General features: G+C 32.3%; 1 protein-coding gene across 1 annotated transcript in view; it reads left to right on the top strand.

Moving 5' to 3' along the window:
• Positions 1–1,154: 1,154 nt before the first annotated feature.
• LOC132725388 (dynein axonemal assembly factor 8-like) overlaps positions 1,155–27,200 on the top strand; it is a 35,323-nt gene continuing 9,277 nt past the window's right edge. The window contains exons 1-15 of the mRNA XM_060710489.1: positions 1,155–1,282; positions 8,862–9,037; positions 10,514–10,643; positions 11,179–11,652; positions 17,415–17,554; positions 18,197–18,338; positions 18,868–19,109; positions 19,725–19,878; positions 20,168–21,091; positions 21,850–22,068; positions 22,565–22,671; positions 23,389–23,521; positions 24,750–24,929; positions 25,325–25,580; positions 26,100–26,334. Coding sequence (XP_060566472.1) covers positions 1,267–1,282; positions 8,862–9,037; positions 10,514–10,643; positions 11,179–11,652; positions 17,415–17,554; positions 18,197–18,338; positions 18,868–19,109; positions 19,725–19,878; positions 20,168–21,091; positions 21,850–22,068; positions 22,565–22,671; positions 23,389–23,521; positions 24,750–24,929; positions 25,325–25,580; positions 26,100–26,334 — 3,528 coding nt within the window. The 5' untranslated portion in view covers positions 1,155–1,266. The remainder of the gene's footprint in view (positions 1,283–8,861; positions 9,038–10,513; positions 10,644–11,178; positions 11,653–17,414; positions 17,555–18,196; positions 18,339–18,867; positions 19,110–19,724; positions 19,879–20,167; positions 21,092–21,849; positions 22,069–22,564; positions 22,672–23,388; positions 23,522–24,749; positions 24,930–25,324; positions 25,581–26,099; positions 26,335–27,200) is intronic.

The raw sequence follows: 27,200 nt of genomic DNA, 5'->3' as shown, positions 1-27,200 counted from the left end.
GCACCTGGAATTCCTTTAGACAGCTGTACCAGTATCGGTTTCATTTAATCACTGCAACACATACAAAAATAAAATTAAATTTATTTTGTGTTTCTTTCTTTAAGGCCTCCCCAAAATTCACAGGAAAGACAAAGTCAGCAACAAACTCACGTGATAAGATCTGTGTAGTGAGATAATGTACATGTGACATATGTGTTAATTATGTAACACACTGATGCTCATTTTGTAGTGACATTGTACAGTGAAATATGTGTTAACTGAATAACACCAACTTGACAATGATGGACCTCTCAAGTGACAATACAATGATTTAAAAAAGTATTAATGGACATGATATATGTATTAATATTCAAAATGCTGATTTTATCTTCTGAAATACATGTAATGTCTTAACCCATTACTTCATGAGCTTTTTGTGAAAAAATGGCTGTTTTCATTGAAAAGTCTCCCGTTACAATTCAAATTGCTTTAAAACTATCAAAACTGCTTCAATACTAATCAAACTTGGCACAAATGTCTGGCGTTCGTTTCACATAGGCCTTTTTATAATAATAATAATAATAAACACTTTATTTCATGAAGGCAACATATTAAGAAATACATATCTTATTTACAATATGGCCTTCAATTAAACAAGATAATCAAATTCACAAATATGTACACACATATCAAAAACATAAACAACAACCATTCAAATTGACAGACACATGCATACATCAGATTCATTTTAAAAATTGTATATCAAGTAAATATTTTTCCATATTTCTTTTAAAAGCATATAGAGACGAAGACTCTTTAATATATAAAGTTAAATTATTCCATACTTGCATTGCATTATTTCTAAAAGTTCTTTTAACATATTTTGTATTAGATCTTACATATATTATGTTTCTATTTGTAGTTGATCTAAGTGTATACTTTTCATTTTTCGAGAACACTATGCAATCTGAAATGTAGGAAGGAGTCAACCCTTGTATAGATTGTTCAAAATCTTATCCCAAATCTTCTTAAGCTAAAACAAAACGAAAAAGTAAAAGTGTGTGAAACGAAGACATATATACCTCTACGACACTCTATACCATGTTAGTTTTTTTTTTTTTTTTATCTTTTTGGGTGTTAGCACCTTTTCGTTATTCAATATTCTTTCGGTTAATGTGACGTCATTTCCGTATTCCGTTCGGAATAACCGAAGTTTTTAACCGTTGAAAGTAGATTTAGAAAATTTTCTATGGAATGTACAGATGAATGCGTTAATTTCATGACGTTATGACAAAATCTAAAGGTATTTTTTCTTAACTTCTCAAGCTGCGAAGCGAAATTTTAATGTCGAAACCACTGGTTTAGAGCGTTCAACGGCGTTCTGTACATGTTTTCAACAGCAACCGGAAGTAGATTATTGTGTACAATAATTGCTATGGCTTCATTTTAAAGAAATGATTTTTTCCACACCTTAATTGCTTGAAAGTATTTTCAGAAAGATTATAAGATATATTTTAACGAGTAAGAGAGGCGTATTGACACTCATATTTCTATCCTCCATGATAATATGCCCAATTTTGGCATTCGTTGAGTGAGCACGGACATGTTGAGGGGGGGGGGGGGGAGGGGGGGTCATACCTACAAGTATACTGGGTTTTTTAAACTTTTCCCATGATATCATGGGTTCTATGATATACAGATTTACATTTTCTGTTGGGGTTTCCAGATAAAAACAACATGGGTGATTTCCCTTAAAAAATTTTTCAATTTTCCCGGAAAATTTCCCCCGGGCCTATTTTTTCCTTCCTTTTTTAAACCCTTTTTCTATCTTCCCTATATTTAAAACCCCCGCTTGGGGGGCCTAGACTTGACGGCGGGGCAATTTACCCAAGGGTGTTAGTTAAAAAAACTGGGAAAAAAAGAAAATAAAAGGGGAAAGGGGAACCCCATTTTAAAACCATTAAGATTTGTTTACAAATTTTAAACGGATCATGTTAAAACGCTTGGGTTAAAAAAGGTTTGTTTCACTTTCGCTACATTAGTCCAAAAAATGCTAGCCAATAGGGGAAAATTGGGGGATGTGAGGAAAACCGGGGTTTAGCTCGGCCCTAAAAAGTTTCTCGGCCCCCCCAGCCCAGGGTCGGGCCCTTTTCCCAAATCGGCATGGGTCAAAACCCGGGCCCTTTCTTTTTTTTTAAATTTTTTTAATTTTTTATTTGGTTGGGTTTTTCCCAAAAAATTTTTTTGTTTTTTTATTTGTAATTATTTATAAAAAAGGATTGGGCAGTTTTTAGAACTTGCAGCACATAAAATGTGAAATTTTTTTTTTTGATGCTTTAAGTTTTTGGGGATTTTCTTCAAAAAAGAGGGGAGATTTTAGAATTTTCAAAAAACAAAGAAGGGAAAAATTTACATCAAAAAAAGGGAGATTTCCTTTTTTTTGTTTAAAATTCCCCCTTTTTTAAGGAAAAAAAATTTTTTAAAAAATTTTTACTGCAAAAAAGAGGGAGTCTCCCCTTAAAGGGGGGGAGAGTTCACAAGTATGGCCCGCAGGGCAGGCTTTTTTTTTATCAGTTTGGGAATTTCGAAATAAAGATTTTAACCCAATTTGGGGTATCTCACTTTTTTTTCTGACTTGTGGTAGGTTTAAACGTAAATTTTAAACCCCTTTAGTGTAAAAAAAGGGGTTTAAAATAATTTCTAGAGGAAGCTAAAATCACCAGCTTTTAATTATTTTTGGGAAAAAAAAATGATTTTAAAAACGGCCCAAATTTTTCATTCTTTTATAAAGTTTTTAATTTTTGTAAAGTGGGCCGAGTTGACCCTGGGCCCGTTGGTTTTAGGGGTTACTCTTTTCCCGGGTGGGGAGCCGGGCCTACACATTAGGGATTAACAAAAATCATGATTTTTTTTTTGGCCTGGGGAAAAAATTTGGGGGAAAAATTTTTTGTGTATGAATTTAAACTTGTTTTTACCTTTTCATTGGCAAAACATTGCCCCCAAAAAAGGACAAAAAAGGGATAAAAAAAAAAATTATGGATATCTTTACGAAATGTAACAAAAAAAAAAAAAAAAAAAAAAAAAAAAAAAAGTCAAAAAAAAAAAAAAAAAAAAAAAAAAAAAAAAAAAAAAAAAAAAAAAAAAAAAAAAAAAAAAAAAAAAAAAAAAAAAAAAAAAAAAAAAAAAAAAAAAAAAAAAAAAACAAAGAAAAAAAAAAAAAAAAAAACAAAAAAAAAAAAAAAAAAAAAAAAAAAAAAAAAAAAAAAAAAAAAAAAAAAAAAAAAAAAAAAAAAAAAAAAAAAAAAAAAAAAAAAAAAAAAAAAAAAAAAAAAAAAAAAAAAAAAAAAAAAAAAAAAAAAAAAAAAAAAAAAAAAAAAAAAAAAAAAAAAAAAAAAAAAAAAAAAAAAAAAAAAAAAAAAAAAAAAAAAAAAAAAAAAAAAATAACTTTAACAAAAAAAAAAAAAAAAAAAAAAAAAAAAAAAAAAAAAAAAAAAAAAAAAACAAAAAAAAAAAAAAAAAAAAAAAAAAAAAAAAAAAAAAAAAAAAAAAAAAAAAAAAAAAAAAAAAAAAAAAAAAAAAAAAAAAAAAAAAAAAAAAAAAAAAAAAAAAAAAAAAAAAAAAAAAAAAAAAAAAAAAAAAAAAAAAAAAAAAAAAAAAAAAAAAAAAAAAAAAAAAAAAAAAAAAAAAAAAAAAAAAAAAAAAAAAAAAAAAAAAAAAAAAAAAAAAAAAAAAAAAAAAAAAAAAAAAAAAAAAAAAAACAAAAAAAAAAAAAAAAAAAAAAAAAAAAAAAAAAAATGTTTGCCACATACCAACCATCATGTTATAATGTAAAACCATGCATTCCGTAAATTTACATTTTTCAATAAAATTTGAAAAATATAATAGAAATATATGTTTTAATTAGTAAAACATACGGATTATTTAATATTAACACTATTTCATTAAAAAAATAAAGTCTCCGTGTACAGTATACCGGGATTATATATAGAGAGACAGTGTTAGCGATTTTCCCTAACTTTACTGAGTACCTGGGACTCAGTGCTAATAGATCTGTTACGTCCCAATTCAAATGGAACGAGTCCTCAATTACAAAAATGTCAATGTTTGCATAACTTCATAATACAATCAAATTTGTGACTGTTGATGTTCGCGGATACCATTGATAGGTTGGCCCAAAACGAGGCCGAGCACTTGCTCCTAGTCTACGTTTGGGATATAAATCTGCATTGCTAATGAGAAAGGAACAAATGAAAATGAGGTGAAAGTCAAGTTCTTATAATACAATTTATTTAAAGTGAATAGAAAATCATTTTCAAGCAGAGCAAAAAAACTTAAGAGAGAATTGACCAATTATCGGGGAAAAAAGTGTTTCATCCCAGGGACTCAACAGCCCTTTTTTTCTTTCCTCCCTGGCAATTTTAGAGAGTAAATTGATATGTTTACTCAGTAAACGCGAACACTGGAGAGAGAAACTTTTTTTATTTTTAACTTTGTTGTTTTCTTAAAAATATCATTTATTTCATAAATTAACATTTTTGAATAAAAATTGAAATATATATATATATTAATATATAAGCTATAATTGGTCGTATATACAGAATGATGACTATTTTAGGGGAAAAAGAAAAGTCCCTGGGAACTATTCTTTCAATAGGAAATGCTGTTCATAAATGATCCCCGGGGACTATACCGGGATTATATATAGGGAGGGACATATTTCATTTTAAAGTTTATGTCACATGCTACCGAAGGGAAGTATTCCCGGGAAGAGGGTTTTCTTCGGGGGCTACAAAACCATTTTTGAAGTTTAAATGCTAAAGAAAAAAACTCTGGCATGAGTTTGATCCCTGGGAGATGCTTTGGTAGTTTAGCGTGGAGGAAGGTAGTCTAGTACTGGTGTAACTCTCCAGGAACGATGGTTAGGAAACTTCCCGCCTATATGACTGAAATACTGTTGGGAAAAGGTTTAAAATGAAACAAACAAACAAACAAAGAAAAAAAAACAAGAAAAATAAAACGCTTAGGTGATCAACAACACATCTGCCTGCACAGTTTTTTCTGTTATTAGAGTGAGTTATAATTGTAATCAAAACAATGCTTGTTTTAAAGTAATATCTCCACTTTTTATATGCCCGTTTGAAAAACGGGACGTATTATGGGAACGCCCCTGGCGGGCGGGCGGCGTCCAATTTTGTCCGGAGCATATCTCCTACATGTATGGAGGGATTTTAATGAAACTTCATATAAATGTTCACCACTATGAGGAGCAGTGTCGCGCACATGAACCAGGTCTCTAGGTCAAAGGTCAAGGTCACACTTAGAGCTCATTGAAAAATGCTTGTCCGGAGCAAAACTTCCACATGTATAGAGGGATTTCAATATTACTTGGCACAAATGTTCTCCATTGTGAGGCGGAGTGTCGCGCGCAAGATTCAGGTCCTTGCGGTCAAGGTCACACATAGAGGTCAAAGTTCAGATAAAAATATGAAGATGTGTATATGGACCATTTATTCATCATTTATTGAGGGATTGTAACACAAATGGTCATTATCAAGACTATGGCTGTGATACATATAATTTAGGTCAATATATACTAGGTCAAGGTCACTAAAGATGATGAAATATCCAGATTTTGTCCGGAGCATAATTATCTCCTACACGCATGGAGGGATTTTAATGAAATTTCATAGAAATGTTCACCATTATGAGAAGCCATGTCACGCACATGAACTAGGTCTCTAGGTCAAAGGTCAAGGTCACACTTAGAGCTCATTGAAAAACGCTTGTCCGGAGCAAAACTTCTACATTCATAGGGGGATTTCAATATAACTTGGCACAAATGTTCACCATTGTGAGGCTGAGTGTCGCACACAAAATTCAGATCCCTGCGACCAAAGTCAAGGTTACACATAGAGGTCAAAGTTCAGATAAAAAATTTGAAGATGTGTATAGGGACCATTTAGTCATCTTTATTGATGGATTGTAGCACAAATGGTAACTATCATGACTACAGGTGTGACACATTTAATTTAGGTTAATATTTGCAAGGTCAAGGTCACTGGAGATGATTAAATATCCAGATGTTGTCCGGAGCATATTTTCTACATGCATGGAGGAATTTTAATGTTACTTTATAGAATTGTTCACCACCATGAGACGTAGTGCCCTGCACATGAACCAAGTTTCTAGGTCAAAGGTGAAGGTCACAGTTAGAGCTCATAGAAAAACGCTTGTCTGGAGCAAAACTTCTACATGCATAGAGGGATTTCAATATAATTTGGCACAAATGTTCATCATTGTCAGGCTGAGTGCCGTGCATAAAATTCAGGTCCCTGCGACCAAGGTCAAGGTCACACATCCTGTGCATATCTTCCCTACTGATTTGTTTTAAGGTTCATTTAACAACACAGTGCCAAGAATAAAAACTTGCTTGCTAGATAACACTTATCCATAATGCCCCCATCTCCATCTAAAGCTTTCGTAAACGGGCGTATTTTGTGACTATGGCACCCTTGTTCAGATATAGTGTCTACAGGGCTTTTTTTCACAGGTTGGGGAAGCAGCCCTGCCCTTAATTTTGGGAAAGCAGCCCTATTCTGGCCCCTGCTATAGAAGGGAAAAAAAGCACTAGTCTACACACATAGTTTCATGTTTATTCTTAGTCTTCACACTCACTTGTTTGCACCTGCAAATGAGTCCTTCATTTTCAATGTGCAAGATTTTGCTCAGTGCTGAGAACACACTTCATATTTCAAAACTGAAAATAGCAAAATAAAATGCTCAACATTTTGGCAGCAAGCAGATCTTACCTTTACAGGCACCTACAAAAACAGTGTGTGCCAAATCCATAAGAGGTTTCTGTAACTTATTTTGAAATTGTTTGGAATTGTTGACCAATGTAAACTTAAGTTCAAAATTTTTGTTGCATAGTGTATTCTAATGACTCATGCAACAAAAAATTAAAATGGATTTGCCCTGCAATTAAGTTCTTTAAATTGTAAGTTTAGGTTTTTCAGTACCATAACAATGAGAGTCTTAGGAAAAATTATAAAATGGATTTGCCCTGCAATTAAGTTATTTTAATTGTAAGTTTAGGTTTTTCAGTACCATAACAATGAGAGTCTTAGGAAAAATCATAAAATGGATTTGCCCTGCAATTAAGTTATTTTAATTGTAAGTTTAGGTGTTTCATTACCATAACAGTGAGAGTCTTAGGAAAAATATGCATGTCCAGGCAATGCTCTTTATACTAGTGGTATATTTTTTTGCAATACTGCATCAGTCAGCATACAGAAGGGTTTATAAATCGATAAATTTTTATCAATGAAATTAATGGACTTTGGCCCCTGAAACCTCTTTCTGTTTGTCATTCTATTTTGTTCTTATATTTGAACTTGATGGTATGTTATAATCATTGAATAAAATGTCTTTTGGCTGGTAAATGATTGAACATTTTCTGGCAACTTTTCAAAATATAAAACCCACCTAGACTGGGTCAATTTAATGGTTTGTCCTACATAACTTTTTATTTTTTGTAACCGGTACATTTGAAAAGTTTACATATTATTAAGAAAATGTTTATGTTTGTACTTAGTATTTGCATTTTAATGAGTGTTTTTTTTGAAAAATAAAGTTTTTATTTATTTATACAGGATTTTGCTGACTAATATCTTTTATGGAAATTAAATGTTCAATTATTAAATCAAGGTGAAGGTCACAGGTATTATGATATTCTACTGTTTAATGAACCAGCTGGTAAACTTTTCAATAACAGGAAATTCTATATGATTTATATATTTCAAAAAGATTAATTTTTATACTTTTCTTATACTGTCATTATCACTGGATATATTTTGGACTACATTTCTTTGCTTTTTCATGCAATTCAGAATTGAATATTGAACGAAATTAAAAAAGATATTTGATAACATTTATAGGTTACAGGTACATTTTAAACATTGTATTGAATTGAACTATGAGCAATATTAACATTGTTTGTGTTCAGTGAATAACATGATGAAATGTCTAAAATCAATATAAGTACATTAATATATTACAACTTTGTATTTGTTACATTTTGTGAATGACCATACTGCACAACACTAATATTGTACTGTGAGGCAGGGCTTTTTACCACAGATAGAGGAAGGGGCCCTACCCTTAAATTTGGGGGAAATATTATACATGTATATGGTATGTTTGCAAAAGGGAAAAAAACTTGATGTAAAATTTAATTTTAGGGGAAAACTGCATGTTTTAAAAGTATTTTGCAAAAGGGGAAAGGCCTATTAATGGCCCCTGCTATAGAAGAAAAAAAATAACAAAAAAAAAACAGGTTATCAATGATTGTAAGATACAGTTTATTTATTGTGCATTTATTGGTATTAAGGCTCCCACGTTTACAATTTTTTGTAAACGTTTACACGACTGCAATTAAGAACCGAAACGATACCGTTTAAATGGTGGTACCTCTATGTACTATACACACCATGTATTTGAGTCGCCAAATGATGTCCTCCTTTCTATTTTTATGTACAAATAAAGAATGTGCAAGGCTCATCACGATTGAGTCAGCACACATTTTTTGCATTGTAACCCCATTTTTTACCAAAAATGTATTATGTCAAGAGCAATTTTGCACGGAAATGCTGTGTGGAGGGTTGTAAACACCCATTTTCCGTTTGTTTACTTTGGAATAAACCACTAGAATTGATAGAATCCATGATTACAGGCAATGATTAAGAAATTTTATAAGACAATATTGTCATTTCGATTAAACGGTTAACAATATCGTAAACGTTTATGAATGAAAATCGAAACGAATCCGTTTAAACGTGTAATCGTGGGGGCCTTAATTGGTATGCATTATTTTTCTTCTTCAGGAAACAAAATGGCTCAGTCCAATAACAACAATAATGACCTGAGTCTGTCTACATCACCTGATGGACTACCTGTGTCAGGACAAGATATGCTACCATCAGGACTCAAACCTAAACTGGACCTTATCTTCTCTGAAGTGGAGAAGAAACTACCAGATATAGACTTTGACTTGTCAGATGTAAGTTACTTATCTCTTGTATATCAGACAGATTTATCTACTGTTTACATCGTTGCTAGAAAAAACCTATCTTACACCCCCTATGTAAAACAAGTTGTTTTCTTTAACTGGTGTCATTCACACATGAGCCTTTTATGAATGAATTGTATTCCTAGGATGATAAATTTTGCCATCATGAAGTTGTTAATTCATATGCTACTATAAGAAACTATAAGAAACAAGTGCTCAATGAAAATATTGAGCTACAGTTTCCAGAATATGATTAATATGTAATATGCAAGGAAAAGAAACAAACACCTGCTGTTGTTATAGATGGTTATATCTAACTCTTGTGTAACTGTTTAGCGGAAACTAATGGTAAAGCTTCGTTTACTGTCATAAACAGTCTCCCTCACTTAGCTAGATATTTCAGTCTGTACCGGCAGCTGGTGTAAGGTTCTTACATTTTTGCTTTTGATGACTTTAACTGATCTGACTCAGTGACTCAATTGTTGTTCTTTTTTTAAACATTTTATGAGGAAGGGGACTGATCAGCTGATGATGTTTTTTTTTTGTTCTTTGTTTTTTTTTTTTGGTAGGGAAAATCTTGGCATATTAAGGGGATAAAGAAAAGTACTACTTTGATGGTTGTATTGCCATTTCAAATGAAAATAACCTGAAGTTTTAACATCATATTGTGTGCTTCAAATGTTTTTTTTAAAGAATAGTTAGTTTTTTTTTGTTTTTTTTTTTTTAAAGTAAAGTTAATTCATTATTTGTCAGTGAATAACATTGTAACTTTAAGTGACTGTATACTGAAGTTTCACCACAATACTTTTGTTTCTATCAAATAGTAATTCAAAATTTTGTCTTTAACAACAACATACAGTACTTGTATATATATTTACTCAATCTATGAATGACTCAACCCTTTACTCAGTCCGTTGCTTTTCTCAAAGAAGTTTAAGAAATACATAATACAACTTATTCTTTATGGTCAATCTTTGGTACAAATTATGTATGGAAAAACAAAAGTAAAACATCCTGTTGTTTAAGAAATAATATATCCCAAACTGTGATTTTATCGCTCAATAACAAAACTGTTTTGAGTTCGGATGCGAGGAATTATATCACGAGGGCGTAGCCCGAGTGATATAATGATGCGCATCCGAACGACAAACAGTGAAGTTATCCAGCGATAAAATCACCGATTTGGATATATTATTTCGATTCTAACACGACATCAACAAATAAACGTTGTCGTACCTGATATTAAGCAAAATTCCGCCTAATTTGTTTCCGTACTTATTGTCAGCGCGTCGGATTTTGTAGAGGTTACGTCACATGTATTATGATTACGTCACATGTCTAAATATAGAACGTCAAACAGTGATTTTTTAGCATAATAATACACACTTTTGGTTCTTCTATGTTCAATAGGGAAAAATGCGGGCCGTGTTAGAATTATTAACAATAAATGTTACATATATTGTTTAGGTTGATTCTGATAGTGAGGAACCACTGATATTTCACCAACATTTGAAATCACTTGAGGAAGATAAAGATTTGGACACCAGTCAGGGTAGTGATACTCTAGCTGATATTGCTTCATTCAATGATAATAAAGGTAGGTTTAAAGCTTCAACCTGCTGAAACAGAAAGTGGGTAGCCTTTTCTACGAGTATAGTGCAAGACCAGTGTGTGTTTGGGTTTGTTTACCCTTGCCATTGGAAACTGAAAGAGACCATATTGGCTAGCAAAGGCCAGCCTGTACACCAATGCAGTCTATACTGTTCGCAGACTCACTACTGATTCCAACTTTTCATATTGATATCAATGTGATTTAAAACAGACATTTCCAGACATGGAAGCTGAACAATTCCATTTAAGAAATTCCACAGATTAAGAGTTCAGAATTTTTATAGATTGTCATGTATAAATATCTGTAATGCAATTGAATTTTTTTATAGTTTTAAGAATTGAAGGTTACATGACCTGACACTTCGAACACAACTATGGATATTTCTGATTTCCAAATGTTTTGCCGTATAATGAAGTATATTATTGTTTATAAAGTCTTATGAATATGCAAGTGTATCTCTCTTAAACAATAATGAACTATTACAACTTTTTAAAATGTTTTTAATTTATTATTTTGATAGCTAAAGTGACAAGCGGAAGCCCTGTGACATTCTTTGATAATGACATCGCCTATGAGTTTCAACGTACCGGTATTAACATAGCTCCGCCCCCTGTTTCATCCTGGGCAGACATTCCTCTGCCAGCAGAAAAAGACAAAAACAAAAAGGAGAAAGAGGTCTCATCCTGGGGTGAAATTCCTGTAAAAAAATCAGTGTCTTGGAATGATATGCCTAAATCTGACAATGATATGCCTAGAACAGATAATGATATTTCTAGAGCAGATAACGATATGCCTAGACTGGAGAGTGACATTGACAATAGATATGCAACAGAAATCCATGGACAGTTAAGCTTGAATAGTTTAGATGATAAATTGATTCAGAAGAAACTGCATAGAGAGGCAACAAGAAATAAAGAGAAAGACATAGCCACAAATCTGTTATCACCTAGAGCACCAGTTTTATCAACACAACAATTAGACAACATTGATCTTGGTATGTTTTATTAAATAAGTAATGCCATCTGTTTACATAAACTAGAATATATTTATACGAAGATTTCATTTGACATTTTATTGAAAAATAAATATGAATCCATAAATTTTGCTGAGTACAGTGTACTACATATTTTCATCACTAAAATTTTCAGTAAATCATAGATAATTTAAAGACATACTCATCAAGTTATTACAAAGCCAGAAATATGATAGATCAGTTTAGATAGTAAGAGCAGTAAATGTATAGACCACTGTTACACAAGTTCAAGTTTTGCTAAGGCAGAATGTTGTACCATGAAAATATTGTTTGATGTTATTTACCTTGAACCTCAAATTTTTAGAAAGAAAATTAAAATTTAAAAGTATTAAGCACGGGAAAAGGGAAAAGTTTAAATGTGGGCCCAAATTCATTATGTTACTTTTTTACAGGTAAAAAGTTTTAATAAACTTGGGGTTAAAAAACCCAATTTAAAAAAGGGAAACTGTAATACATTTTAAATTAGTTATACAACAATGCTAATCACGGGTTTTTATTATTTTTTTTTTTCATTTTTTTTGTTGTGTGTTTCAGATTTTTTTAGGGGATTTTTAAACACAAAAATCAGAGGGCACCACCTTTCCCAAAGTCGGGCCCTGGTCCGATATTTTTAACCCAGTTCACGTCGGATAGGTAAAGGGAGGCGATCGCTGCGGGTTTGATTTTTAAAAAAAAAATTATGTTAAAAGGGTTTTTCCCATTTCAGAAAAATTTATATCATGGGGGAATGAGGGGTTTCTTTGAAATTGGGGGTGATATTTTTAAAATATATCCGAGATTTATACTTTAATACAAAAAAATTTACATTGTTTATGTATGTGAAAAGTTGAAATGCAAAATAATAACATAAAAAAAATTAATTACATCATTTGATAATAGGAAACCTTTTCGCAAAAGATTTTTGTGTTTCAAGTTATCTTTTTTTGTTGTTTTTTTTGCATGCATTTCATTTTAACCACGGGATTAAAAAAGATTTTTTTTAACTTTTATTGTTGAAAATGAGCAATTTCTACTTTTTGAATTTTTTTTGTGGGAAAAAAATAATAAATTTTATTTTTTTTATGCATAAATATTTTATTTGAAAAAATCTTTTTTGTCTTTTTAGAACCCACTCAGGATGACTTTTGATCAAAAAACTGGCTCAGATGTTCAATGACCCCAATACGGTAAAAGGTCTATCAAATTTAACCCTCCACTGGTGTACCAGGGGGGAAAGGAAAAAACAAAATAAAAAAAGGTTCCCAGGTAGATAAAAAGAGGGAGTGGGAAATAGAGGGTTGAAAATTGAGTCAGGGTTATGTCGGGAGGCAGGGAAAAGTATGAGAAAAAAACCCCGGTTGAAAAGGGGGAGAGAAATTCAGCCGTAAAAAAGGGAAGGGTTTTAATATTTTTATTTAGAAGAATATATGTTTAATCTTTTACTTACTTATTTAAAAAAAAAAAAGAAAAAATTTTTATGCCAATTTCCCTTTGGTTCATTGGGGATAAGGGGTTTAAAAAACCAAAATTTTAATGTTATGTTTAGGAAAAGGGGTAAAAAATTATTTGACAGATAACTTTTTTAGTTAGGGAACCCTTTTCCCATTTGGCAGTGTGAAAAACAAAAAAATTTAAAAACCCAGTCTTGATCTAAAAAAGGCATTTGTGGGTGTTTTGATGAAACCCCAATTTTTCATTTTTTATTTTTGAATTACCAATTTATTAAATATTACGGGTTATATAACATTCTAGCCCCGAAAAGAAAAACGCATCATGGGGAAACCCAATACCAAGGGACGGGCCCAACCTTTAAACGTTAAATTCACCAAGGGTACCACCCAAAAAAACACCACCCCATCCAAGTGCCAAACAAAAAGGGAATGGGAAAGTGGATTATCGTTTTTTAAAATGATGTCACAGTCACGATTTTTTCCAGGCCAATTTAGAAGTTTTTCCCAGAAATAAATTTTTTTTAAATAAGGGTTATGAATGCTTTAAAATTCTTTTGCTTATAAAAAAATGCTGGGGGGGCCGGGCCCCGAGTGTTTTAAGGTTTTTGACTTAAACCCTATTTACGTCATTTTTTGGATTCGAACCTGACAGAGCCCTTTTGGATTTTTTCATTTTGGGGTCTACCTTTTTCGGGTGCCCATTGGTACTTTTTGGGTGCCTGTTTTGCCTGAAATAATCCCATGGAAGGGCAATGCTTAAGGTAAAGCTGGAAAGGTCACTTTATGAAGCTATAATAGGTCATATAGTGACTTTCCAGCTTTATCAGGCTATATAATTGTTGATGTGACGTAAAACCCAACCCCAAAAACTAAAAGTAGAATGCTGAAGATTTATCTGTGAGAGAAAAAAAGTTACATCTCACTTCTTCATAATATGTGTAAATACCCTGTTCTTTTTAAAGATAAAATAGACAAGCAGAATGGAGAATAATTTCACAATAACATCATTAAATTAAGTGTAATTACTGGAATGTTGCGATGAAGTTGTAAAATAAGATTTGTTAATTTTAATGAATAAAATTTTTTTTTGTTAACTAATAAAGGCTTTGGGCTGTCAGAAATGTCTTTGGTTTGAATGGGGTGGGGGAAACAATCCCACTTTTCAGGGGTTGGTCTGTGGTATGAACTTTTAACGCACCCTGTGTTTCACTAAACCTTATATCATGCAAGGCACCTCATTGTTATCTCATCTTTGGTTAACTTCTTAGAAAGTTACTACTACCTGTGGATGTGCTTTCAATAAAAGTATCAGTTTTAATACTCTGAAGAAAATTAAATCATCATTTACTTATATTGGGGTCATTATTTTCTGTGTTCAGTTGAGGGACTGGGAAAGGTGATCAGGGGGAGGAATCTACAGTGTTTATAGATCTCAGAAACTTTGAACAGATCAGGCAGGAGCAACAACAGAGTATAGAGAGAGAACAAAAAGTTTCTTGGCATTCAACCAGAATCAAGGGTATCTGTCAACCTCTGCAAATTTTTTTTGATTTTCCTTTTTGTTTATGATAACTATAATAGATTACAAATTAAACTTGGTTACAGATTGATTTTTAAAACAACACTGTGTCATTATGTATAATTTTACATTTGGCCTCCCCCAATTGTGTTTTAAGTGATTTATAATAAAAAGTTTGGCAAAAAAAAGGGAAAATGTTTCTTTAGAATCCTCAGAACATGAGAAAAGTTGACTGGATTATGACTAAATATAAAAAAAAACATTTTATAATCAAAATTTAAAATTTTTAATTTTGTTCACTTGTGTGAAAAAAATGAGATAAAATCTTAAAAAAAAAAAGAAATTGGATCTTTTCCATTGTTGGTTGTCTTTGAAATAAGTTTTTTGAAAAAAGGGGATTGATTGAAACTACAAAAAAGATTTTCATATATAAAAACACTTCTATCTGAAAGGGGTTAATTTTTTGAAATCTATTTTTTTACTTATACTCTTGACTTTATTCTTCAGAAGATGAATTTTTTTTTCCATATGAAAGGGGCTCCCCAAAAAGCCTAGCATTACCCCTAAAGTCAGATTCAATAAACCAAAATTGCTCAATTTCCATGTAATTTTTTTTTGTGATTAATGCTTCCGAGGGATCACATTTCATCCAGATTTTTTGTTTTTTTTTTTTTCAAAAACCAAAAATGGTTATTTTTTAATAAAATTGTTTAGTAAAATCTGAATAATCCCTCAAAGGCCACAATGAAACTATAAGGGGATTTTATTTTTAGGAGATATATAGATAAAAGTAGTATTTTTGATCAATATTTTACTGATAATATTTGGTTACACTACTTGAAAGATAATTTGAAAGAAATTGATGCTAAAGGAACTTTTTACAAATGTTTTACAATTTTTGGGAAAATTTTTTAAAAAATTACGGAGATTTGTTTTTAATTAACACCAGCAAATTTTCCATAATCAATAGCATTTTTCTTTTTGTTTGGAATGTAACTTATTTGCGGAAAAGAAAATTTTTTTTTATTTTGTTTATTTAATTGAAAAAGCCCTGAACTAATAAACCCTGGATAGTTTTAATTAATTTAAAATATGAATCGGTAATTTTGTTTTTATTTTGTTTACAATTTTTAACATTGTGATTTTGGGAAGCAGAACTTAGAAAGTTTTTTTGACATATTAAAACTTTTTTTTGGCTTTTTATACGGGTTTGTAGTTGCTCTTTGATTTCGGGCGAGGGTTGGGGGACTTTGGAAGAACAACGCAGAAATTCAAGCAACATACCGTATCTAGTCTAAAAACAACCAAGAAAAAATACACTCCCAATGATAAACACCGTGTAAGATATTTATTTGTTTGTATTTTGATACAGATTTTTTGAACCTGATTTGTATGCATGTTTTGCCCAACCTTTTATACATGCATCAGAAAGGTTATTTTTTGACTTGGGGGTAAGGCGTTTTCAAGTGAACTTGGTAGATTTTTGGCTGTTTAAAAAAACAAAATGTTTTTTGTAACAGTTTTTAAGTTTTTCCCCCGACAAAATAAAAAGGGGGGGTACCAAAATTTTAATTTTTTAAGGAAAGGAAAAACCTCCATGAAAATCTTTTTTTTTTAAAAGCTTCAAATTTTTTGTTTTCGTTTTATGGGCCTTTATTTTCGTTCCCTTAATCTTTTTGAAATATTATTTTTGTTGCGGGTTTTAAAAGGGGTTTTTTTAATAAAATAAATTTTAATTTTTTTTTTTTAGAAAGGGCCCCCCGGAATAAAATATCCCCCAAGTTTTAAAGAAAAAAGTCCCGTCCCAAAACCAAAAAGAAAGGAATTTTGAGAAAAGAAAAAAAAGTAAAGTTTTACAAAATTTTTTCTAATAAAATACCTTTTTTTGATTCAATTTGACATTTTGTGATTTTTAGATGAATTTAATTATTCTGATGTGACACTGTCAGATGCTTGTTAATGTAGAAGTCATGTGTTTATAGTATTGCTTATAGTGAATTGAAACCTGGGTAGATTTTTGATAACAATTGAAATTATGCTCCTATGTAATTAAAGGTTTTGATAACAATTGCAATTATGCTCCTATGTAATTAAAGGTTTTGATAACAATGAATTATGCTCTAATGTATTAAAAAGGTTTTGATAACATTGAAATTAATGCTCTATGTAAATTAAGGTTTTTGATAAGCAATTGAAATTATGCTTCCTATGTAATTAAAGGTTTTGATACAATTGAATTATGCTCCTATGTAATTAAAGGTTTTGATAACAATTGAAATTATGCTCCTATGTAATTAAAGGTTTTGATAACAATTGAAATTATGCTCCTATGTAATTAAAGGTTTTGATAACAATTGAAATTATGCTCCTATGTAATTAAAGGTTTTGATAACAATTGAAATTATGCTCCTATGTAATTAAAGGTTTTGATAACAATTGAAATTATGCTCCTATGTAATTAATGGTCATTTAAAATACAGAATGTAAATTGACTTATCTCATGACTCATTAGTATTGACATTAAGGCTTCAGTTGTAATGTACTTATATAACAATATGAATTAATATCATCAGAATGTATTTGTTGGAGCATATATCTGTAGATATCTGTTTTCAAAAAGACCCTGTAAATTTTTTTTGCATAAACTGGGTCTTGAGGCACAAAGCAAAAGAATTAGTAAAATCATTTTGCAAATGAGCAAAATTTTACAGAGCAACAATTCATGTAAATAGAAATTACGAAAGAGCAAAGTTTCAGGTATTTTGCATTTTCAGGAAATTACGTGAACAGAGGGAAAGCGAGAGACAAGCAAAACTGCGTTTACAGAAAACGGTTCTCGATAGCTCTGAAACCCAGTGCTTCAGTCAGTGGTAGACAGGATCCTGCTGAAAATACTCCTACTGTATTTGAGCTGGTAAAATGTCAAGTTATTTATTTATTATCATTTGGGCAGCAACTGATAATAATATTGTTTCCTACTGCCGTTTGATTACTGTTGTTCAGAGATAAGTTGACCACACAACCAGCATAAAGTTGATCTTGTAGTTCATTATTATAATCTACTAGTTTTGATTAAATCTTCATCTGTTCATCTGAAATATAGTATTTACTTATGGAAAAAGATGCTGATTTATGAATTATATGTTAAAAAAATTTAATTTTCAGTCTTACTTGCTTTTACGCTTAACTAGCAGTAGTACAAAAAATTTGTGTTAAAAAAATCACCCACTGGAAAAACACTGCCCCTCTCACTGCTGTGAGTTTGAATCCTATCAGGGACCTTTGATTCTTCCATGTGAGGAAGCTATCCAACTAGTATATGGAAGGTTAGTTCTACTTGGTGCCCACTTGAGCCTGAAGAAATGCACAAAAGGGTCTTTACCAGCAATTTAGTTGGTAAATTTCTGTATGACCTTTATGGTGTCAGTGAGACTTAAATCCAACAAAACAAACAAACAAAATGGTACAAGTCTATCTGAAAAAGTTACTTTTCAACCTTAATCATTTGTTATATGACTTAGATCAAACAAACAAAAGATTTTTTCTTCTATTAAAGGAAGCATCGTATGAACCAGCTCCCCGTAAACTGCCCCCAGTTCTCTCACAAGAGACAGATACTGTTCTACTAACCATTCACCTGAGCTCAAATGGAGAGATTGTTCTTCACAGGGGTAGTGGAAATAAAAGTGTTGATACAGGTAGGTAATCTCTACTTTGTGTTTAACCCTTACTTAGTTAGATATTTTATATGGACTTGTCCATCTTTCAACACGACATAACTATTAATTATTTTAAGGGAATTATTCAAAATCTATATTTACTGAATAGAGAACACAGAGACAAGGTAGCACATATGTTTATAGCTATCCATGACGGCTGATACAGATTCAGTGGCTGCAGGCTAAGAGTTAAATATGGACTGGCTTTCATTATCGTGCCAATTCATGGATTTTGGAATGTGTTTTGTGAGGAAGTTATTCATCTAGCTTACGAATGATGTGATTCTACTCAGATGCCTGTTTGTACCTGAATTTATGCATGAAGGGGGCACCTGAGGTCTTCCAAAGTTTGAAAGTTTTCATATTACTTCAAAAATGTTGTGTGGTTTTGCATCTTGTTTTCAGTTATATTTTAATGCCAGGTTAGTTCCTTTAGATGGTAGTATGGTGCATGTTTTGATTTGGGAATTATATTAGAATTACATCTTTACTGATTTTTAAATAACAGGCAGTGGTTTATCAGCAAGCTACACAGCATTACTAACCTGGCTCCTAGCTCTTGTTCCCAGTAGCTTCAACTACCTCCAGGAAGGTGGTGTAGCTGAGTCATCTACACCATGGATACTGCCATTCTATGTGATTGGTCTACAACAGGTGCTTCTTGATGGTCAGTTGTGCCTAATTGTGGCTGTCACTCCTGTAGAGCAATTTGATGCTAAATTTATACCAGGAAAATCCAAGAAAAATAAGGTTTGTTTTGAATATTTTTGTTAAAGACTATTGTCTTTATTTTGTTGTTAAACTCATGGCAATTTTGCCAGTTAATGAAAACATTTTTGCCAGGTAAAGGTCACATTTATAAAGGTGAAATGTTGCTCTTTAAATTATATATTGATTATTCCTTAAAGGATTTTCTTGAACTTTTTTGCAAATGTTCACATCAACAAAGTGAAAGTGCCGCCTCAAGATTTAGGTCACCCTTGAAGGTGATATGTCAGACAATTTTTAGCATGACTATTCGAAGAATAGGAAGAGCTTTTGTACTAACCATGGTGTCTGCATCACACTAACAATTTTTTTATGCAAGTTAGTATCTCCAAAACTACTGAAGATTGAAACATCACACATTCTTGCTGCACGCATAGTTTAAACTTTTTCTGCAGCTTTGTGTGGATTGCATTTGCTTTTATGAAAAAATGTAGAAGACTGATTAATACTATCTGCTTCTCTATGCCCTCTATGTTCATTCTACTTCAGAGTATGAGACCAGTGTAGTTGCTGTAGTATATAAACAGAATAATGCATAAATATAATGACTTAAGTATGGAATTAGCATTTCTAAACCTTTAATTACTTTTTTTTCAGAAATCTGAGAACAAGAATGCTACAGTATTCCAGCAGCATCTACAGAAATATTTCTCAACCAACACTCTACACAGTGTGTGTCCATGGCTACAGAACATGGTTTCCATGGAGTTAGGACCGCCAGGAGATCAAGATTCTCCTGATCATGAAAATAGTAAGTAAAATTTATTGGGCTGTCCGGTGTCAGGACATTGTACAAAATACATTTGTAGAGGCTAAAAGACTCATTCTAAAGGTGATGAATTAAATACAGCCCGAGGGTGCCTGTGCATATGTTGGTACATGATTAAAATTTTTATAGGGAATTTCTGTAAATCATTAAAGATAGAATCAATTTGTCTATTAATGCATGGCCTTTGCCATGTTAATGACCTTAACAGTTCCCCAGTTTTATGCATGTCACCAGTTTGAATTGCTTATGTTTAGTTTTGTTTGTCTTGCAGGTTATGTGTACAAGCCACCATTACCAAACATAACCACTAAACCACTGTCAACATTTATACATGTGAACCCAGACCCTCAAGCAGCTGTCAAGGTATTTAATTCATCTGTCGGTTTCTTCTGGCAAACTGTCGACAGTGATGAGGCCAGTCTTGATCAAGACCTTCATGACGAAGGGATTAACTTTGACACACAGAACACTATATCTCTTATATATAAGAAAATTTATCAGGAACCCTCGGCTATGATGGGTATCTTAAACAGAGTGTTACAGTTAGGTTTAGATTTGTCTGGTATTAGACTAGTGTATCCGTCCCCGGAACAAATGAACATTCAACAGAGTGATAACGCGTCGGTTTTATCAGAACTTGATTTATTAAACAATGTTGGTGCAGTATTGGCATTGTGTATACGAGGCACAGCCGCTAGGTCCCTATGGTTAGATGCTGTTGGTCCCTCAGACCCAGCACTGGCACGACGTACAGACCCTAATAGTCTGTGTGCTTTATACGGGGGCGAATCTCGAGACGAGTGTTTGTTGTTCTGTCCAAGGACCGCAGCTCGTGTTCATACCGAACTTGCTCGCTGGTTTGGTGGCAGAGTACCACCGGGTAATGTAATCGATGTAGGAACTCCATACACTAAAAAAGACACTCTGAGAAGTGGAAGCCCAAAAGGAAGAAGGGGCAAGAAAGTGTCCTTTGCTGATAAAGACTCGAGTGAGAAAAACAAGGATTCTATCGATGAAGTTCATAGACCATTAGCAACACTGACTGCAACAACAAAAAGTGAAATACTGTTAGTAATGTCACCATTAGTGCCTCCAAAATGTTTTGGAATTGTTTTAGCATCGTGCCAGAGACGTGGTTATCAAGTTACAGGGGTTAGAAGGACTAGGTTGTCAAACAAAAGGGCAGCGGCAATGGGTAATATATAAATTTTCATTGTATTATTTGTTTTATTCCAGACCAAAAAATGTTCTGATGACTGTATCAAATAATAATATACATATAAATACAATTATGTAAACATAGTCTCAAGATAACTTTATTACAGTAAATATAAAATGTTAGACATTGTTTCATTGAAAAACCTGTGTTCTTAGTTCATTCAAGATCAATGATATGAGTGACAGAAAATTTATATGTTAATTGTGATATATAGTGTTTATTACATGCTTTTCGGTGGGTAACAAATATCCTCTATATATTAGAATATAGAGGATATTTGTTTAGTTCAGTGTAAGATCGGAATATATTTCACCGAGTGAGCACCAAAAGTTATATTTCACGAGTGGCGCAGCCACGAGTGAAATATGAACTTTTGGTGTTCACAAGGTGAAATATATTTCGATCTTACACTAAACTAGACAAATTTTCTTTTTATTATATGCAAAGAAACGTTTTAAAAAGACATTAAACCTAATACTGAATGAAAAGCGCGCCAAATAATAATACAACGTGACGTCATTTACGACGTCACGTCATTAAGTTGGTACCCAGTTCTGTGCACGCCGGTATTTCACTGAAACAACGTAAGGGGCTTAAATTCAAAACAGTGAAATTATCAAAGTGGTAATTTCACTGTTTCAAACAGTGAAATTACCATTTTTTTTTATCACTGATATATTTCTATAAACCACCGAAAAGCATGTAATAAAGAGTATTGATTATCAATTTTTAAGGAATAACTGGAGATGGTTTAAAAGCCTTTTGTCCCGGATCTGCAGCAGAATCTTATGATGCCTCACTAGCAGGTCATGTTGACCCTCAAGGTCACGGTCAGTGGCGCGAGTCTACATTCCCGTCAACCATTCTACAGTTACTGAAGGAGAATGCTAGTCACAGTGCGGCCAGTCTTGTTGAGGACTGTATGGTGCAACTAACACTACAAGGCATTATGGGTAATTTATATGTACACTAAATTCTATATTGCATGTCATGAAGTAGAGGAAATCTTTACTTCCTGCATAAACTTGTATGAAATGTATATAATTGAATAGTTCACAAGATGGGTTGGGTTTTTTTTAGAAGAAGTATAAGTAATATATAGGATATAGCTTTAGATGGACAAATAATTTCTATTTGTTGTACATTGATTCTAGATTCAAAAGGAATTGTTTAGCTACTTATGTTTTTTTTTATTCCCACATTGACAGATCAGCTAGCATATGCTTTTGCCATGTCCCACTCTCACTGTTCCACTTGTGAACATTACATTACACTTTTTTCTAATTATATCTCAGGGCATTTGTTTTTACAACACACATTTTTATTGTACCAATTTGATTACCAATTATAGTTTCTCTTTATTGTGTAAAATATTTTATATAACTTTGATATAGATAGTTGGATAAAAGTTACATGCTTTCTCAATAGATAGATAATTGGAAATTTCAGGGACATTACAAAAACGAGAAGGTTACCCACTAGAGTCTGTTCATATGTTCCATGCTGCCAGATATTCTGATGGTTTACTATCTACACTTGGTGGAGAATTCAGCAAGGTAAAATATTGCTTTATAGAGTTATTTTAATTACCTGGTTGCTAGGATTGATTCAGGTGCTTCAGATCTGAGTTAGATTCTTATTCACATATGATGTCTAGAATAGTTGATCAATGCTAGGCTATTGCTATGTGATATCATTTATTGCAAGTTGAACTGAGAAGGAATGCAGTTGAAATAAAAGACAATAGTTGTTTGTTTCTGTAGCACAAATTTGTCTGTTAATAACTTGGGATTCTCAAATAAATTCTCACATAAGCTAAGATACATATACCCATTACTTTGACTATCCCAATAACAATTAGTAATGTCTTAATTAATGTTATATACAAATTAATGTTATATACCTGTTTGCTGGATCAAATATTATTCAAAATATATTCTATATTTATTACTTGTGATTAATGATATAAATATTTATAAATTAGACGCATCACGACAAAACCAACATAGTGGGTTTGCGACCAGCATGGATCCAGACCAGACTGCGCATCCGCGCAGTCTGATCAGGATCCATGCTGTTCGCTTACCAACTCCATTACAAGTAGAGATACTGATAGCGAACAGCATGGATCCGGATCAGACTGCGTGGATGCACAGGCTGGTCTGGATCCATGCTGGTGACAAACACACTATGTTGGTTTTGTTGTGACGCGGCTCAATGTTTTAACTTTCACTCTAAATGCCAGTTGATATGTTTCGTTTTGAATATTTCAGTGTTTTGATCCAGAGGTGCAAATTAACCCAAGTTATGTAATACCAAAACTGTATACCAACCCAGAGCTTGAACAAATCACAGTCCTTATGCTGTTAGGGCATGATATTCTGAAAACTTCAGGGTTATACATTGGTAAGAAAATGTTCTTAACTTTGAAACTTGAAGAAGTGTGTTTTGTATCTTACCTCTAGTTTTATGCCAAAACTTTTTTATGTCATTTAGTCAGAAACCTGTGCAGAGGTATATGTATTTTTATTAGAGTAAAAAAGTAGCTATATTTCAACATAGTTATGTTTGATACATTCTATTTTCAACACAATACTTAATGTGGATGTCAGGTAACAGTAAACTTCAAATTTTAAAATGAACAAATTAACATAGGTTTCTTAAAGTATTTCAGTTGTCACTATTTAAAAATAGTGCACACCACTAAATTTAAGGTCTCCAGTAAAAGTTAACTGCTCAAACATTTGGTCAATAGTCTTTTTGTTATGCCATTGACATTATCCTTAGGCCTGCTGATATATACATAAGTAAAGGAGATACACATGACGGACAGGGCAAGCAAAATCTTATTTTGACTTGCCTGTCCATCTTATCTGAAGCATTTCTTTACTTGTGGGTATGATATTTATAAAGCAAATTCTGGAAAATAATTTTACTTTGTAGCTCGACTATTCGATAAGAATAAGTAGAGCTATTGTAGTCACCCGAGCGTCGGCGTCGGGGTAACCACTTATGTTAAAGTTTTTGTAATAGTTTAAATATTTTCAAAGTCCATTGACATATGGCTTTGAAACTTTGCACACTTGTTCACCATCATTACCCCAACCTGTAAACAGGAGGAGGTAACTGTATCAAGCATTTTGACAGAATTATGCCCCTTTTTCGACTTAGAATTTACGTTAAAGTTTTTGTAATAGTTCAAATATTTTCAAAGTCCAGTGACCTATGGCTTTTAAACTTTGCACACTTGTTCACCATCATAACCCCAACCTGTAAACAGGAGGAGGTAAATGTATCAAGCATTTTGACAGAATTATGCCCCTTTTTAGACTTAGAATTTACTTTAAAGTTTTTGTAATAGTTCAAATATTTTCAAAGTCTATTGACATATGGCTTTGAAACTTTGCACACTTGTTCACCATCATTACCCCAACCTGTAAACAGGAGGAGGTAAGTGTATCAAGCGATTTTTTTTACAATCAAGCACTAAGAATAGTCGAGCGTTGCTGTCCTACCGACAGCTCTTGTTTAATTTTACAGTTGATTTTGCACCCCCTTAACAAATTTTATGTATATCATAATTATTATGTCAAAGTGTTTAAACTTATAACATAAAATTTGTGTTATGATTTAGGTAAACTGTTGGGAATGTTACCATATAGCCGTCATCAGCAACCATTGCCGTTTAATGATGGTCTAGAATTATTAGGTATGAAGTGGGTGCCAAGGCTTACTGTCTCCCAGGCAAAGGAAGTTACACCATGTGAAGTAGGAGACAGACTATGGAAGGATAGTTTACATACACTTGCTACAGGTAGGTGATGTTATATCAATCAGAATGTTTTCGAATTAGCTACTCAAGTAACTTGTGTCAATTTTTTGTGCATGCACAGTTTGATAACTGTGTTATATCTCAAACATATCTGGTAAAAATCAAGTGGATTTCAAAATGGCGACAGGAGGTGTACCCACTTTATTGTTGGAAGAAATGTTTGACTGACATTACTCTTGAAAACAATTCCATTATGCAACTCTTCAATATGTGCAGCAAAATGATTTGTAGTGAGTTAAATTTTTGTAGCTTGATTTTTTTTTTGTCTTATTTAAAAAAAAATGTTCCATACTTTGTTTTATTCTTTTAAACCATGATTCCTTGTTTTAATTTTTATGTCGGATCATGTTCCTTAGATTAATTGTTTTATTTTATAGAACCATGTTTGGTACTGGCACTGCGAGGTGTAAATGCATTTGCCAAGCTTGAGAGTGTGGTACAGCCACGTCCAAGCCCCACATCAGGCCAGCAGTTTAACCTAGACATGATCCATGCCAGGACGGCAGAGGAAGCTTACACTTACACCAGGCTGTTCTTTACGGAGAGGGAACTGTTCTCAGATCCACTGGCTAGACCTATGTTACCATATATCCCAATGTATCACTCTAAACATGAATCACACCATTTTGCTGGGTAAGAAATTTCATTCTTGCTTTATACAAATATTATTTCTGTGTATGTTTTGAATTGTTTGTTTAAATATTCAGATTATTTCTGTGTTTGTTTTGAATTGTTTAAATATTCAGATTATTCTGTGTCTGTTTTGAATTGTTTGTTTAAATATTCAGATTATTTCTGTGCCTGGTTTGAATTGTTTGTGTGAATATTCAGAAAATTTACAGTGGAGACAATAGGAAAGGATAAATGTATTGCATTGTTTTAATTACTTGGCAGCTTTTCAGAAAAGTGCTTATAAGGTTTTAAGAAGAAATATTATCTGTATGGTGTAAACTTTCTTGATTTACTTGATGCTCTGTTATTAAGATTTGCTTAAAATTTCTAGATGTTGTGTTGCATTTAATAAATAAGTATATTATAAATAACTTCTTCCAAATTACACCATAGGCATATATTTCTAAAATACAACTTCACCTGTGCTAATCTTAATAAGACATATACAGTTAATGGCAATACATTATATGTTATTTTCAGGTCAAGGCATGTGAAAGAATCCAGTACATACCCTATAGAGGAATCTGTCTTTGAACAGATGCTATCAGGACCACGTCCCTATTCCACATTCCTTGTTATCAAACCTCGAGCTTTCCAGAGACATTTGTCTAAGATATTTAAGAAGCTTGCTCAAGAAAACTTCAAGATTGTCGCCCTTAAAATTCAGATCCTGACCACAGATCAAGCACAGAGACTTTTACCAAGGGATATACAGGTAATTTAACTTTACTGTTTGAAGAATGTCTTTTATATTGCTTCACAATGGAGTGATGAGTCATCAACACAGATGAGTTAACTTTTCTTATTCAAAACAACAAGCTAATATTTTAATCCCTAATATATAGTAGTTTATTTTGTATTATTTCTTGAATAACCACAAACTGTTGGAGATATTTAAGAAGTAAATCAAAGATATCATTTGTCTTGTTGTCCACAGTATTACAAGTTGCAGACATTGATTTTTGGTTTTTGTGACATATCTTTTAAATACAAAAAGACATTAATACCAACTGATATAAAATTACTTATTTTCTAAACAGGATTATTGTTGAAATACATGACAGAATCGTAAATAAGCAATAGAAGCATTGGAAATATGAGTATACACTTGTCTGATGTTTTATATGTACAGTCCAAGTTTACTCAGTAAATATTAGAATATCATTTTCTTGCATATCAGACAGGATTATCTACCATTTTCACCGGTGCTAGAAAACTGTGTCTTACACCCCCCATGTAAGATAAGTTGCATGCTTTAAATGACGTCATTGCATGCGCGCCTTTAATGAATGAATTGTTTTCTTAGGATGACTTCACTTAACCGTTATGAACGAAGATGTAAGTTCTTACGCTACTATTAGAAATAAGTGCGTAATGAGAATATCAGTTTTCGTAATTTCTGTTCTGAAAATAATTGATATGTAATATGCAAGGAAAAGAATCAAACACCGGCTATCGGTGCAGACGGGAATATCTAGCTTTAGGGTGACTGTTTACGGCGGAAACTCGGCAGAGCCTCGTTACCGCCGTAAACAGTCACCCTCAAGCTAGATATTCCAGTCTGTACCAGCAGCCGGTGTT

Source organism: Ruditapes philippinarum, unplaced genomic scaffold, assembly GCF_026571515.1.
Source record: "Ruditapes philippinarum isolate M1 unplaced genomic scaffold, ASM2657151v2 ctg428_1_1_1_1, whole genome shotgun sequence".
NCBI classification, from domain to species: Eukaryota; Metazoa; Mollusca; class Bivalvia; order Venerida; family Veneridae; genus Ruditapes; species Ruditapes philippinarum.
Note: the sequence above shows the minus strand (reverse complement) of the source record. Positions and strands in the feature narration are given on the sequence as shown.